Source organism: Chroicocephalus ridibundus, chromosome 2 (genome assembly GCF_963924245.1).
Source record: "Chroicocephalus ridibundus chromosome 2, bChrRid1.1, whole genome shotgun sequence".
NCBI lineage: Eukaryota > Metazoa > Chordata > Aves > Charadriiformes > Laridae > Chroicocephalus > Chroicocephalus ridibundus.
Genome location: NC_086285.1, coordinates 116,251,059 through 116,268,118, shown reverse-complemented (window position 1 = coordinate 116,268,118; position 17,060 = coordinate 116,251,059). Strand labels below are relative to the sequence as shown.

Here is a 17,060-nt window from a genome sequence, read left to right as displayed (position 1 = left end):
CAAGAAGGTGATGGGAGCTGGAAATTGGGAGCAAGAACCTAGACTGCAAGAATGGAGAGATGAAGGGTAGAAAAATGGAGAAATCTAGTCCTCTGTCATATAGTTATAGTCACTATAACCACCTTATATTAGAACTGTTAAGCTTTGAAGAGGTATACATAGCCTGTGGTTTCTTGTATTCATCTTTCTATAACTGTTTATCAAAACTCCCAATCCCTATTCCTCTATTAAAAAAAAAGTCTCATCTTAGAAGAAAAAGAGGATTTTATAATTGGTCTAGTATCATCCATTTAGCTTTACTTATGGTAGCATTTAAACAAACAGGTTGGTGCATTAAATGCAAGATGATGCATGGTCATCAAGTTCTACAGTGAAACTTGAAGAAGTTCCTTCTGTTTTTATGGTGTTTTATGTCAAGAAAATAAATGTTTAAAGAATTTTTCAGTTTAGAAAGATGTTACACTTTTAAAGAGTTTTGGTTTCAGTGTTGCTGTTTTGGTGTTTAGTTTTTTTTTTTAAAGCAAAATTTAAATTCTTAAATCAATAAATAAAATAAATATATACTGAGGACTGTAACTCTTCTGTGTTGGAGAAATTCCCCAGTATGTGCACAACAATACAACTCTTACTCTGTTTTCATGGTAATAAACAGCACTGCAAACAAACGGTTTGTCAGAAGGAACTTTTACATCTCACAAGATCTTTATGAAGTCATTTACAATTTTTTTGGTGTTCTTTTTGTAAACAAATAGCTCTCTATTTTGGAAGTTGTGCAATATTTCCATTCAATTTTTTTTTTAATGAGTTAATTCATTCCTCAATATTTTAGCAAGTCAAAGTCAGTTTTTTACATACTTTGGACTTTCATATGAATCTTACAAATTCACTCCCAGTCGGAGAAAATGACAAGTTTGTCTTGTGGTAAGGAGCCTGTTAGTTCATCACAGTTCCTAGGTACTTCCAATAATTGTGTTCTTACCATCAACAGTGCTATGAGAAATTCAGTTATGAAACAAATCATAAAGTATATGTACAAAAGCTTTTTCTCTTTTTTGTTTTTTTTTAATCAAGACATTACGTAATTTTGATGATTCTGACACTGCCTGGCTTTTGTCTGTGTTTAGGGAATGTGTTACCCTAATTGCTCAGAGGAAACTAATGTAAGTATGTGTCTGTTTACTGAGTGCTGTCTTTTGAAAACAAGATTTTAATAGGGTTATTTTTTTTCAATATCTTTAGCATTTGCCCTTGCTGAGTTGATTGACAATTCTCTGTCAGCTACATCCCGAAATACTGGTATTCGGAGCATACAGATAAAATTGGTAAGACAGAAGTATTTCCCTTTTTTTTCAGGTGTAGCTTGCATTATCTTTTTTTTTTTCTGGTACTCCTTGTTTTTTGTTTGGTTTTTTTTTTCCCTAAACAGTTATTTGATGACTCCCAAGGAAAACCAGCCGTTGCTGTGATCGATAATGGAAGAGGAATGACTTCTAAACAGCTTAACAACTGGGCTGTATATAGATTGTCAAAGTTTACAAGACAAGGTGACTTTGAGAGGTTAGAAAGTTTTAATCATTTTTACAACAATTAGCTAACTCTGCGAAGGTTAATGGAATATCATTTTAAGACATATCTCTATACTAACACTTAGCTTAAACCTGTCATTCTATTATTATGTATAAATAAACACGTATTTTTTGGAGGTAGGAAACAGAGAATCTTCATAACACAAAACTGGTCTTTCAGTGTTATGATACTGTGATAATATTTTTTTTTTTATTCTCGTGTCCTTTTCTAAGCTGTCTTTGACTTGCCTGCATACAGTAAGGGGGGCATTCTGTGTTCTGCAGAGGGCTTTTTATAGTGTATTCAACTGTTACCTGAAAGCCTTTCAGTAGTGCATTAAGCAGTGTATTCAGTATCTGATGTGCTACTGGAATAACAGATACAGGCTTTTGGTTTAGGGTTTCCTTTTTTGGTTTTTTTTTGGTACCTTAATTGTCTACAATGTAGTGCAAAATTATACCTGAAGATGTCTGTGGTTTTTTGAAGGAGGCTATGCAAAGTAAATGTTTTGCATTTAAAGAAGAAAGTGGAGGTTTATGGTGGGTTTCGCTACTTAAATGAATTAATTTTACAGTTTTGAATCTATTCCCAAGGAATCTTCCACCTCCACAGACAGACTTAACCCTAGCATAGAGAGTTCCAGAGAAGCAGTTACGTAAGTTCTCGAGCTTTAGTCGCTTTTTAAATACCTTAAGCCTAGGACAGTAAATATGGAGATGAGGATCACAGCCTCAATCCTAACCAGTTTGTGCTGTGAAAAAACAGTGTGGAATGTAATGGGGCAGTGGAAAGTGATAATATAACTGAGGAGAAGTTTTCTTGCATTGGAAGCATCTCCAAATAGAATGACTGATATCTATCAAACAAATGGAGATAAGTAATTCTGGGCCATCTAGTCATTTGTAAAGAACTTCACTGCTTTTTGAAATTGCTGTAGGTGAATTTAGTAACAGTAGAAATGTATAGTATTTTTAAGCTACAGGTTTAAACTGTGGGTTGATACCATTCAGTGGGAGGATATCTGTAAATTACACCAGGATACCTATCTACACCTTGTTTTCATTGTGGACTGCTATGATTTAAAAACAGATGTTTGTCTTACTATTTGCTTAAACTATGTAAGACTGGTCATCCATCAAAGCTGACTTGAAAGACATGGAATTTAACTACTGATGAAATATGTAGTCTCTTTAAGACTGGCATAGTTGGCTGACTTTATTTCTCATTTTGACTCAAATGTATTTCTATGAAAGGATGATGTCAGAAAGATCAGGCTTGCTTTGTAATGCATTTTCATTTGCAGCAGCTTCACAGCTAATACCTTGCCATGGTCGAAGGGAGAACATTGAGGGTTTTGCCATTTACCTTCTACCATCAAAACTGTGTCTAATTGCTGTTACTGCAGTACCTATCGCACAGACCTGTTGATCATGTCCCTGTTGGAGTTTCTTTTTCTATCAGATTCTCCCTGCCAAATAGTGTTCCCTCTTTCATCTGAACTTCAGCATAAAAAGATTGTACATACATAGCAATAAGCAAAAGAGTTTCATATGAAAAAGTTGAACTTGTATGATTTAATAAGATTTGGTGTGCTAGAAGGGACAGAAATGTCTTACAAGATGACTTGGAAAAAGAGATAATTTGTCATCATCCTTTTAAAAGTAATACATCAAGAATTTTAGGCACAAACATTTATATGTTGCAAATGTAATATGTCTAAAGTGAAGGATTTTGAACAAAGTGACTGCAGTAAGAATTTAATACAAGCTGTTTAGATCAGAAGTTTCTTTTTAATTTTTTTTAATTACATTTGTCTTGAGAAAACTTATTAAAGCCACTTTTACTCTCAGTGATCATTCAGGATATGTACGCCCTTTGCCAGTGCCTCGTAGTTTAAATAGTGATATCTCATATTTTGGAGTTGGAGGCAAACAAGCAGTGTTCTTCGTTGGACAGTCTGCCAGAGTAAGTAAATGTCAATCTTTTATCAAATCATTTTTACATAAGCAGATTGTTGTTATCCTAGCTTTTTATCACAGCATTAAACTATTTTATTATATTCATTTTAAATCTTATTTTGATTTTTAAATACTGTTTCTTTAATAAAAACAGATGATAAGCAAACCTGCAAATTCTCAGGATGTTCATGAACTTGTCCTTTCTAAAGAGGATTTTGAAAAGAAGGAGAAAAACAGAGAATCAATATATAGTGGATACATTCGAAACAGAAAGGTAAATAGCCTTAATGCTTTCTTCTTTTTAATTGAAAGCCTTTACCAGGTTAGCATGATTTCACTGTATAATATTCTTGTAATACTTGTCTGGTGATATCTTTATGAATCATTTGCACTCTGGAGTCTCTGGAGTGTAAAAGGAAGTAGTGGGAAACTTGAAGACACTATATCATAAGGCTTTATTTGTATTTGATTCTTTTTTCAGTTTAGCTTAAAGGACAGAAATGCCATATAGTTTGACAAATCAGGTTAAGAAAAATAGTTTAAAATACCTTTCTAAGAACAGCAATTGTTTTGCTATGTATGAATCAAAGAAAAATGTCCATTTTCTGAGGTAGTAAGGAAGAAATAAGGGAAGCAAGCTGTGCTTAAGTAGAAAAACTAACCTGCATATGGGAGAAAAGTACAGACAGATCAACAAAACTCAGTGGTTTCACAAATCTCCACTAATTTTGTAAAATAAATTAACTGTTTCGTTGAAAAGTAAAATGAACAGTCCTGATGTTTTTAATGAAGTAGTAAATCTTAAGAAAAAAGCTGTAAGATAAGGAGGAAGACCAAAAAGAACTGTTATTTGGACACTTTTAGGCAAGGGGATAAAGACATAGATGTAGTTAAGGGTGCTGATGGGAGCATAAGTGGGTGCTGTGTATGATGAGGTAATCAGATCTTGATTATAGCCTGTGTCTTGAGGGTTGTATCAGAATTCTTGGCCTTCTGTATGTGTTTGAAAGGAACAGAAGGTGAATAAGCTTTTTATCATGCCAGTCTTGGCTTGGTGACTTGCGACAAAGAATGAATTGTCAGAAATGTACAAGTTTTGGTTTTAATCTGTACGCAATATAGATGAGAAGGTAGAGTCACAGAAATAAAAACCAAAAATAAGAGCAAACAAAATCTGTCTTTTGTAGAGGGCAGAAATGCTTTTCTTCCCCATTTGATGTTAAAAAGGGAGGGTGGGAGATAGAAAAGTAGAAAATAAGTTAATAGACATTAGTTTCATGAAACTGGCAGAATGAGATACATAGATACTACTGAAGAATTCAAGAAGGTGTAACAATCAACTGTTCAAAAAGTTGTGATGATACATAAAACGAAAGTGAAGATATATAAAATGATGGAGTTAAAAAAATTTGCCAGTAACGCTCTGTTAGAGGTAAAAAATAACTTGTAAATATCCAAGAGGGAAGAGATTATGTGAAGCACTCAAGTGATAGAAGAATAACTCAACAAGTGTGGAGATAAAGGGTGGACAATTCGGGTCTAAGAAATTTTTACAAATCATTGAAATAGCCAGGCCAGTTTGTCATATTGATGTGAAATTAAATGTGTGAATTTTTCTCTTGAATGTCTTGAAAAATGGTCTGCAGTGCACCATTTACAGTTAGCTAGGAGATGTGTCCTTTCACCAACTCGGTGATGTGTTTCCTTTTTGCCTGTTTTTCTGCAAAACAAGGCATGAAGCTGCGTTTACTACAGCATGGAAAAGCATATCTTCTCTGTTGTACCAATTGTTTGCAATTGCTATAAAGTTCTGCATCTTTGTATTAAAAATAGCTTCTTTTCTGGATGTACCAAATATAAAGGATTATCCGCTGGTCCAACATGAAGTGTGACATCAACCACTGTGTTTCTATGCAGCTTAGAAACCTCCTGTCATAATAGTAAAGTGCATCCATGCAGGAAGAACAATCAGTACTTTCTGGAATCAGGAATTTCTTTTTCTATGAGACTACTGGATATTTCAGCTGAAACTGAGGATTTGCCATTTCTCTTTGACAGCAAAAGCATGTTTCTTCCACTTCATTTTCTGTTATAGAAAGCAGCCTATCCATTTAAAAGCAAATAGGTTTTTTTCTGGCTTGGTTTTCTTAAAAAAGACTTATGTCTTGTGCACATAATAGTAACTTTTGATGGATGAGAGAACATGGATATCATACAGTGCCACATTAAACATGATTAAATGCATTTCTAGACTGAACACTTCAAATGCTGTGATGAAAGTGAGTTGAAAATGAACTGGATCAGGGATGTCAGATTCTCAGTTTGTTGACTTTAATTTGGAAGCTTTTATTTTATGCATTAATCCTTTGTGATATTTAGCATCATGTGTTCTGTATTATTTTCCTTTCTGTTTTTTAATCCCTTTGAAAGCTGATGGGAGTTCAGCAAGTCAGTTTACGTTCCTGCTTTTATTATTTTGCTCTTTTTGTAGCCATCTGACTCTACTCACATCACAAGTGACGATGAAAGATTTCTTCATAGTCTAATATTAGAAGAAAGGGATAAAGAGAGTTTCACAGCAGTTGTCATTACAGGTGTACAACCAGATCATATGCAGTACTTGAAAAACTACTTTCATCTGTGGACAAGACAGCTGGCGTAAGTTGGTGATTTAAAAGATTTGATTTAAAAGTGGACTACTAACAAAGTCAGATAATTATGAATGACTTCCTCTTTGTACTTAATCATTGGCTTTATTGCTGTTAAGGCTGTTGTTAACGTATTTTCTTAATGCCACAATTAGTCTTCCTAGCTAATTGATTTTATGGACACTACCACAACTGAATGGGGCCCCCCATCCAAAGATCTTTACAAACATCAGTTTCAGTGTGACTGGATAATTGATACGTAATTATCCAATCTAATTATTAATAAACCTATTCAATTTAATAGTTATATTATTAATGTAATAATTAGATATCTAAATATTAACAATTTGATAAGTTACTTTTCTCACAGCTGTGCTCCTGACCTTGATATCTAGTTTTGTATTTAGATTGTTTTTCTTATTATTAATAATATTTATTAATATTAATTAGTAATAAACACAGTCCACTTATTAGTTACATTATTAATGTCATAATTAGATATCTAATTATTAATAACTTGGTACGTTACTCTTCTCACAGCTGTGCTCCTGACCTTGATATCTAGATTTGTATTTACAGATTGGGTTTTTTGCTTTTGTTTTTGGGGTGGGTTGTTTGGGGTCTTTTTAAACAACAACAATAAAAAAGAGGCTGTTGCTCCATCCCAGTTTAAGATGTAGAATGATACAAGATACTGTCAACTCAGTACTAGAGTAGTGTCATCAGTGGGCCTGCAGAGCCTGGAGATATGGATGTCTATGATACCTGTGAATTGTGTGGGCTTATCTGTTAAGATGATGGTTCTATTTGTGAATGTAAACTGAACTATGAAGTCACAGCCTACTTTTGAAATCTGGCAAACCATAGGACCTGATTTTCAAGCTATAATTTTATTTTTGTGTTACCCGTAATCTGATAATAATAGATAAAATGAGGATTAATATGAGGATTAGATAATACCTTATTATATGAAACAGCATTCAGTGTTGCATGTAAGAGATTGTGTCTGAAACCCTTTTTAACCTCATGAAAATGTAGGGGTACATCTACAGTGACAAACAACTTGGGTCCCTTGTTAGCTTCTAGGTGCTCTTCTTGTGAACACCCACACTTACGTGTGTGTGTTAGTTCATTCCAGCGATCTCTTGAAGTGAAAGAACTGCCTCCATTTGAGATGAAACCCAGATGCAATTATTCAAGTATATGCCCTGTAGCTATTACAGTAAAACCAATCAGATTTAGCTTCCCAGTGCTACACAATCCTACATCACAGTTTTAGCTGAAATGGCCTGTTCCCCCTCAAAAACTTCCGCATACCCTTCTGCCATGTCTTTTGCCATACGTGCATGATACCAGTTTCATTCTGCTTTAATGGACGGCAGCGCAGCCCTCATATTGTTTTGGATGCTTTGAAGTGGAGGGACAGAACATGAACTCCCAAAATAATTATGTCTTAAGGCCATGAGAGCATCTTTTGAAGTCTGGAAGAAATGCAGACAAAATGCTAAGTAGTTTGGACATACCAGTCTGCTCTGAAGTCCTGAGCAATGAGACCATGAGGAGCTTTTGTCTGGGAACCAAGATTTCTACTTGCAGGTGCATTTAACTTCCTTCACGCATTCAGTCCCACTGACTTGTATTATCTCATTTTTCTGCAACCAACCAACTTGAGGCTTAAGGACTCAATCTTTGAAGTTGGAAGAATTGGCTAGATTGCTAAAAAGTTGAAGTGAAATGGAATTATGTTCCTCGGTTTTATCAAACTTCATATTTCTGTGAAAATAATTAATCTGTCTGATGGTGTGAATTTTTGGGGGTTTCTTAAATGAGCATAAATACCATTAGAAAATAATACTTATAAATAAAAAAAAAATTTCTAGTAAGCGGATCGCATACATGACTGCTGCCTATATTCAAATGAGGTATCTTTACTTTTTTGTAAATAAGGATAGTGATTGTTTGTTAAATGTTTCTTTTACTGTTAGATGATCAATACAAAACTGGTATCAGAAACGATGTGTGGAAAGCTTTTTGGGCTCTACTTCTTTTTAATCTCCAGAGCACAGAACAAATTACAGTAGTCTTACTAGTTTGCAGTTTGATGTAAAGGGTCTGTAACCATGTAACAATCATAATTTTTTTCACTTACGTATTATTTTCCAATTTGTAATAATACATAAGTATATTACAATTATTTTATCAAAAAATTGATCCTAATATGATTGTGCATGAAGGAGATGAGAGTTGAAAGGAGTGAAAAGGAGTCATTCACTCCCTTTAGTAAATCTTCTGTGCCAGATATACATGTTGACATGGAGTTGATTTATAACAATGCAATGAACCGGTTATATTTTAATAAAAATATGAGTTTATTTAGATTTTTGAAAATTATAATGTGCAATTTGTTAATTTCACTTCCTGAGATTTATTATTCATTTAAAATGTATTTCAGACATATCTATCACTATTACATCCATGGACCAAAAGGAAATGAAACTAATGCTGTAACAAAAGATGTAAGCCCTTTCAACAACATTGACATCGAGGTAGGAGGTTTTATATTTATTAGTCAAAATTCTTTGATGGCAACTTATTTCATATTGTGACTGTTTCTCTTTAATCATGGATTTTGAACTACAGTAGCATTTTAAGATATATATGTGATTTAATTTTTTAAAAGTAATACTATTTATTATTGCAGCATAGGAACGAATGCATTTTGCTAACAAGATGTATATCACAAATGTTAATTACTGGAGGGTTTTTTGGTCTAAGGAAAATCAACTTGTTTTATTTTTTCCCAGATTTCAATGTTCGAAAAAGGAAAAGTACCAAAGATTGTCAATCTTAGGGAGATCAAAGATGACATGCAGACATTGTATATAAATACTGCAGCGGATAGTTTTGAGTTTAAGGCACATGTTGAAGGAGAAGGTATAGTGGAAGGCATCATCCGATATCATCCCTTCCTGTATGATAAAGAAACATACCCTGATGATCCATGTTTTCCATCAAGTGAGTGAAATGTTTTGCTGCTTATCAGTCCTATTATAGACAATCCTACTACTCTAAATGTTTTAATGAAATAGAAACCAGAACAATTTAAATTGAAGTGTAAATTACTATCTAATTTGGGTTGTGGTGGAACAGAAAAGTTCACATCCTTTTGGATGAACAAATCCTGTGAACATATTGGCTGTTGTGGTAACTCATTCACGTAAACCTGATCTTTGACATTAAAGCCATCTGATTTCAAACTATAAACTCTTAGGGAATGCAGTCTGATTGAAACATTTCCACTTTCCTGACTGTTACATCTTTGCTCTAAGAAAGAAATTAAATACCAGCAGTTTGATTCAAGAGATTCTAACATAGGGAATACAACAGAGAACAACATGTAGTCTAAGTCCTTAATGTAAAATTTGTTTTATCCAGTCTTCATGAGTTCTCAGATGCTAGGGTTTTAAAATCATTTGTGTTGGTGATTTTTATTTTTTTTTGATAAAACGAATCTTGAGTTTAATTGTGACAAGATTTTATGGTATTAGAAGAACATCAGTTGAAACTAAGAGGAAAAAGTAATATTTATTCAAACTTGAAATTTGCAGACTCACTAATATTATTCAATCTCTGTTTAAAATTTTTTCTTAGCTTCGTTTAGGTTTTTCTGCTCAGTATTTCTCAAACAGAAAAAAATATTTCCTAATATTGTATATACCTAGCTTGATATCATGTATACTGCTACTGTGCCTAACTTAATAAGTATAGATAATCCTGAATTTAGACTGCTCTGGTTTTTGATATTATAGTAGTTTTTAAAAGAAATTTACTCATGGAGACTGTCTTCTTTTTAATCAAGAACTAAACGATGATGATGATGATGACTGCTTTATAGTGGAAAAGGGGGCCAGAGGAAAACGGCCTATTTTTGAATGTTTTTGGAATGGAAGGTTAATACCATACACAACTGTAGAAGAGTAAGTTGGTAATCTGTTTCTACGGTGTAACCAGTCTGTTTCTATAATCTCATTATAAAAAATGATTTTAATGTCTTTCTGCTTTTTTTTTTTTTAAGTTTTGACTGGTGCGCTCCTCCAAAGAAGAGAGGATTGGCACCAATTGAATGCTACAACAGAATTTCTGGTGCATTATTTACCAATGATAAGTTCCAGGTCAGCACAAACAAACTCACTTTCATGGATCTGGAGCTGAAGTTGAAAGATAAGAATACTCTGTTCACAAGAATCTTCAATGGACAGGTAATAATTTTATCCTATTAAGTATTTCTTCTTGGCAAAGTTCAATGCGTATGATGTAGAAAACTTTACTCGCTCGTCGATTGTTCGCATCACTGAATATTGCCTGGTTTCAGAAGAACTTTCACATTGGACACTTCTGCAGGAAGTTGTAGCAGACATTTCTCTCAGTTTTAGTGAGTAGTAAAGCTGACTCTTTAGATCTGAAAAAATAAGAATTAGTCTTGTTCCTTTTATTTTCTTAAACAATGACTTTATCTAGTTGTTATATGACAGTTTTTGTGGAAAGGTCCTCTTCACAGAGGAATATGGGTGCTGGGGGAAACACTTGCTCTGGCCTGAAGTAGCGCTTCGAAGCTGAAGAATCCATTTATTTTTTTGAGTACAGTATTGCTGTACTCTTATAATTGTTCATGCTCCTGAAATTGTCAGATTTAAATTTTGTAATACGTTAAGAGTATGTATTTGTTTTGTAATCTTTTTATAGGAGCAGCGAATGAAAATTGACAGAGAATTTGCTTTGTGGCTCAAAGACTGTCATGAAAAATATGACAAACAGATAAAATTCACAGTCTTTAAAGGAATAACTACACGTACTGATTTACCATCCAAAAGAATGCAGAGCCCTTGGGCAACGTATGCTGCAATAGAGTGGGATGGGAAAACATACAAAACTGGCCAGCTGGTAAGTTAGTTGCCCGCTGATGTTGGGGTTTGGTTTGTTTGTTTTGTAATAGAGCATTTGAACTCTAAAAACCAAATACTATACATTTGATGCAGAAGTAATGTATTGACATTAATTGTTGTCTTCTCTTTGCAGGTGAAAACTGTTAAGACTCTTCCAATATTCTATGGAAGTATTGAGAAATTTTTTTTGTATGGAGACCACGATGGGGATATATTTGCCACAGGAGGAGAGGTTCAAATTGCTTTGGTAAGACAAATATAAAAAGGATTCACACACCTACTATGCTTATGGAATCTTTAAACATAATCCTGGGTCAGACTTATTTAAACGACTTGTTGAAAATATGGTATTTTTTGAGATTCAGCAGTCTAGAAATAATCAAACTGCTTAGTTACGTTAGTTTTAATGTGAATATATTACAATTATTATTCATGATCAATGATCTGATTTACCAAATTTTGCATATGAAATAAAGTATCATACTTGGTATCAGTAGTGTGTTGTGCATCCATTCTTAACCTTGTGATTTCAGCAAATTTTAGAATAGTGTCTTGTGGTGTCACCAGGTAGCATTTGTTAGCATATTGCATTGTGTCTGTGTCTACTTGTCTAGTCCCATAATAGAGAGGCATTTCTTCTCTCACATATTATAATCTGGCTGTTTATAACTGCACTCAATTGTTTTTCAGGAACCTCAGGCGTTGTATGGTGAAATGAAAGTTATTCCAATCTCAAAACTTGACAGAACAGTGTCTGAAAAAGCTGTTAAAAAATACATAGAGGATGAAATGGCAAGGTAAGCACTAAATTGTAGTAAGTATTTACTTGTGGAGTTCCTCATAACAGTTTTAGTATTTCTTCAGGAAAAAAAAAAAAGTTCAGTTTTATTTCCAAGTGGAAAAGCAGTCAACGTAGGGGAAAAAAAAATTCTAAACCAAGAAGAATTAGTTTGGGGTTGTTTTGTTTTTGTTTTTGTTTTTTTTTTCCAAAAAAAGAGCTTCATGTATATTCTATTTAAGATAAATCACCCTGGTTTTTAACTGACAGTAAAACTGTTCATTCTTTCTTTTTCACTAGACTTCCTGACAAATTATCGGTAACGTGGCCTGAAGGAGATGAGTTATTACCAAATGAAACGAGATTTGCTGGTACACCAATAGGTATATTTTTTCTTCCAAATACTAAAAAGTAAAATGTCGATTTAAAAATACTTTATGCACTTTTGTTAAAAAAACCAAACATACAGAAATATCTAATCACTTATAATACACAGACTATTTTAAAAGTCCATCACTTTTCCTTTTAAATACAGGAGCGTTAAGAATAGAAATTTTGAATAAAAAAGGAGAAGCAATGCAAAAACTTCCAGGTACAAGCCACGGAGGTTCAAAGAAACTTCTTGTTGAACTCAAGGTTATTTTACATTGTAAGTATTTCAGTATATTTAACCGAGTCTTTATTATTTTAAAAATGTATACTGTATTTCTTTGTGTGTATACATATAATGCATATTGGAGTTTGTTAGATGGATGTAGCTGTTAATTTTAGGGACAGTGTCCCATCAGAGCATGTAGTAATGCAAAGCTGCATTTCCTGAAATGACAATTTCTTCAATGCCAAATGTTTCATGTCTTAATGCTATATTATAATTACATCTTCCGTCACATGTAAGGAGGCCCTGTCAGTTCCAGGGTGTTTACTTAATATGTGTAAGAACATGGATGCTTAAAATGGATAACATTTCTGTAATTAATATAGCAATTCATGTGAGCTGCATAAAAGTAGGGACCAGACTTGTTTAGTAGCTGATGTAAAGTCACTTCAGATTTTTAAAAATGAAGTTTCTTCTGTGTTACTGTTTTGTGGTTTCCATTTATGGGTGCTTTACTTGATATTCTTACATTGCGCATGTTGAAGAATTACATTCTTTCCAAGGCAACTGAAATTATTCAGTTGTATGTTCAACACAGAATTAGAACACTAAATTTTCTGAAAACTCTAATCCTGCACATGTCAAAACATATCTGAAATTAATTGAAACTTAAAGTTTTGTTTGCCTTGTTTCTCTGCATATACAACAGGAAAATCCTATTCCTTTAGCTGATAAGAGTTGTAAAAACATTTCTCAAGCACTGGATTTACTGAAGTGATATATGTCAGAGGAAACCACATTGGAAGTATTTTAGCTTCAGTTTAGTATACATGTCATAAGATTACAGACGATGTTTTAATCATAGAATTATTCAGGTTGGAAAAGACCCTTGGGATCATCGAGTCCAACCATCAGCCCCACTCTACAAAGTTCTCCCTTACACCATATCCCTTAACACCACATCTAAACGAGTCTTAAACACATTCAGGGATGGTGACTCCACCACCTCCCTGGGCAGCCTATTCCAGTGTCTGACCACTCTTTCTGTGAAGAATTTTTTCCTAATGTCCAGCCTAAACCTACCCTCTTGCAGCTTGAAGCCATTCTCTGTTGTTCTATCGCTAATTACCTGTGAGAAGAGACCAGCACCAACCTCTCTACAATGTCCTTTCAAGTAGTTGTAGAGAGTGATGAGGTCTCCCCTCAGCCTCCTCTTCCTCAAACTAAACAGTCCCAGCTCCTTCAGTTGCTCCTCATAAGATTTATTCTCCAGGCCCTTCACCAGCTTCGTTGCCCTCCTCTGCGCTCGCTCCAGCACCTCGATATCTCTCTCGTATTGAGGTGCCCAGAACTGGACACAATACTCAAGGTGTGGCCTCACCAGTGCTGAGTACAGGGGGACAATCACCTCCCTACCTCTGCTGGTCACACTATTTCTAATACAAGCCAGGATGCCATTGGCCCTCTTGGCCCCCTGGGCACACTGCCGGCTCATGTTCAGCTGCTTGTGAATTAGAACCCCCAGGTCCTTTTCTGCCAGGCAGCTCTCCAGCCACACTTCCCCAAGCCTGTAGCGATGCATGGGGTTGTTGTGGCCCAAGTGCAGGACCCGGCACTTGGCCTTGTTGAAGCTCATACCATACCATTAGCATTGGCCCATCGGTCCAATCTATCCAAGTCTCTCTGTAGAGCCTCCCTGTCCTCATGCAGATCAACACTCCCGCTTAACTGGGTGTCATCTGCGAACTTACTGATGATACGCTATGTCCTTATCAAGATCATCAATAAAGATGTTAACAGAAATGGCCCCAACACAGAACCCTGGGGAATACCACTTGTGACTGGCTGCCAGCTGGATTTAACTCCATTGACCACCACTCTTTGGGACCACCCATCCAGCCAGTGCTTGATCCAGCAGCCCATATGCTCATCCAGGCCATGAGCAGCCAGTTTTTCCATGAGAATTCTGTGGGGGACAGTGTCAAATGCTTTTCGAAAGTCTAGGCAGACAATATCCACAGCCTTTCCCTTATCCAATAATCTGGTCATCTTGTCATAGGAGATCAGGTTCATCAGGCAGGACCTGCCTTTCATAAACGCGTGCTGACTAGGCCTCATCCCCTGGTTGTGCATTATGTGGCTTGTAATGGCACCTGTTGCGTGGCAGCTGCCTGCTGTGCATGTCCATTGTCCAAGGTAATGAGTGTACTGGGGCATAAACAGGTTGGAATTGAAAAAACGTGTTCACATAATACAGATTATCAGATTATATTTGCCAACAGCCTGGGTGACAAATCAGTGTTTTGCAACATTAACCAAGGTAGACCATCCTGACTTCAGGATGTATAAACTTGAAAGAGGCACAGTGTTTCTGTTGTTGTGTTTTGTCAGCGTTGTTGCTAGCAAAAATAAAACTTAAGTTTTCCCTTTACCTCCAGTCACTGAAAAGTATCTTCAGACTTTCACGTCTCCTGAACACTTTGATTCATTGATGGAAATTTGTATTTATAACTGTTTTTACAGCCCTCCTATGTTAACATTTGTATCTAGTCAATTTAGGAGTCACCAGTGTAATTCTCCCTGTTCTGCACCAGAACACTGAGTAAGTCCTGTAAGTGACAGTTTGGGCATGGCATACCTGTCAAACTCAAACCCCTAGTCTTTCTTATATAAAGCTCTCATTTGTACTGAAGTGGTTACACTCTTATGAAGGCCAACAGCAAACTTCTTATAATGTACAAAAAGTTTGTCTTCTCTTTTGAAGAGTGGAATACCTGGCAAAATGTACTGTGGACTGCCAAGAGGGTTGAGCTATGAGAAACTTCTTATCTGGTCTGTTACTGGGGAGCCTTATACAAGGTTCAGGGCAAAATTTGGGTTGAGAGAATGATGAAGTCGAGGGGTCCCGTGGGGATAAAAAGAGCTGGCAAAGGAAAGGGTAGGATAGCAGGAGAACAAGGCTGTGGGAAACTTCTTGTCTGGGCCATGGCAGGAGCACCTTGTCCAAGGTTTGAACAAGGGAAGCAAGGGCTGGCAAGATGGTTGGGATATCAGTTCTGGGAAAGTTTTTTTTCAAAGTCATGCCTGGGTGGTTCTTGTCTAAGGTGAGTCTGAAAAATAAGTATTTCCATCTCAGAAGAATATTTTTACATCACTCCTGATTACTCAATTAAATTGCAGGTACCTCTGTTAAAATACTCACGTAGGTTCTGTGGCAATAATGAGGTGTCTTTTCAGGTTTTTGAGCTGTTCAGCAAACTGTTTTTGTCACTAAAGTATTTATTTTAGAACTTAGTAGACAGTTCTTCTGACCGAGCAATTATCCTGGCATTTCCCTTCTGTAAACCACAGTAGGAGTTGCTGTTCAGATCCATCTGTCTCTCTCACACGCACCATTGAATTCTCCCAGCTCAGGAAGGATATGGCTATTGGCTATTAATATGTCATTTGAAACAAGAAGACAGGCATTTTTTCCTCTGTCTGTACCCTCCATGGTTTTATACTATACCATAGCTGGGACATTTAGATATCTGTTCTCTATAACCAAATTTAAATAATTTAGACTGAAGTTTGTATTTTTTGCAAAGTCCTACCGTGTCTATGAAAACTTAATTTCTTGTGCTGTTTGTGGTACCAAGTGCAGCCTTCCATATCTCAGTGGTTGTAGGGATACTGGTAATGTTCATAAATATGTTTGGAAGTGTCAAGAAAAGAACATGGTGGTTAGGAAGTCCTAATGGTGCTTTCTAGCAAAACAACAGAGGAGAGTTCAGTAATCACAATTAATACAAAGTGTTTGCAGGGCTTTTCTTCTACCAAAGGGAAAAATGGAGAAATTCCCAAAAAGGTTCTAAATCTTTGCATGTGGCTACACTGTAATAATTTAGTCTGTTATTCAAATAAAACATCAGGATGTTTTTTCATTACAGAGGTCACAACAGCATTGGACATACCTGATAATTTTCTTGCTCAGAACTACTGTTGAGATTGTCTCCTCTTTCAGAAGAGAACGTAACAACCTTGCCTGTAAAAGCGGGAGTTTTCTCGTTTGTTCTCTTCCAAGATCCCATTTGTTTTATTGTTCTCTTTTGTGTATTGCTATGCACAGAAGTATTAACTTCCTTCACTTCCTATAGATAAATTTCCACCTTGGATATCTATCTGTCTGTATTGGGGCAATACAAGAAGAAAGGTGTTCATCTTCCAAGTGTGCATCTTGCGCAATACAGAGAGACTTTCAGTTTAACTTGGTGGCAGCTGACACCGCAATAGGAAAACTGCACTCACTGGAGAAGTTCTGTTTTCTCAGTGTTAGTAACTACCAAAGGTAGAAAAAAAACTCAATATAGAAAACTGAATTGGATTTTAGCACAAAACACCATCAAAATCTATTTTAATAACAAAATTCTTCCAGAATTACTCATTCAAAGAAATACACCTAAGAAAATTGACAGCTGTTATTTTATCTTATGTATGCAATTTGGTGCAAGAACAGGATATGAAACAGTTGTACTTAGCTATAGGACAATGTATATTTTTGGGTTTTTTTACTGCATTTCTTTTTATTCTGTA

At 35.4% G+C, this 17,060-nt stretch overlaps 1 protein-coding gene across 1 annotated transcript in view; it reads left to right on the top strand.

Moving 5' to 3' along the window:
- The window catches only part of SMCHD1 (structural maintenance of chromosomes flexible hinge domain containing 1), an 84,035-nt gene that overhangs the window by 19,064 nt on the left and 47,911 nt on the right, over positions 1–17,060 (top strand). The window contains exons 4-17 of the mRNA XM_063326650.1: positions 1,240–1,322; positions 1,427–1,557; positions 3,417–3,531; positions 3,679–3,798; positions 6,016–6,182; positions 8,625–8,718; positions 8,977–9,187; positions 10,032–10,149; positions 10,248–10,431; positions 10,916–11,113; positions 11,249–11,362; positions 11,806–11,912; positions 12,194–12,276; positions 12,429–12,542. Coding sequence (XP_063182720.1) covers positions 1,240–1,322; positions 1,427–1,557; positions 3,417–3,531; positions 3,679–3,798; positions 6,016–6,182; positions 8,625–8,718; positions 8,977–9,187; positions 10,032–10,149; positions 10,248–10,431; positions 10,916–11,113; positions 11,249–11,362; positions 11,806–11,912; positions 12,194–12,276; positions 12,429–12,542 — 1,839 coding nt within the window. The remainder of the gene's footprint in view (positions 1–1,239; positions 1,323–1,426; positions 1,558–3,416; positions 3,532–3,678; positions 3,799–6,015; positions 6,183–8,624; positions 8,719–8,976; positions 9,188–10,031; positions 10,150–10,247; positions 10,432–10,915; positions 11,114–11,248; positions 11,363–11,805; positions 11,913–12,193; positions 12,277–12,428; positions 12,543–17,060) is intronic.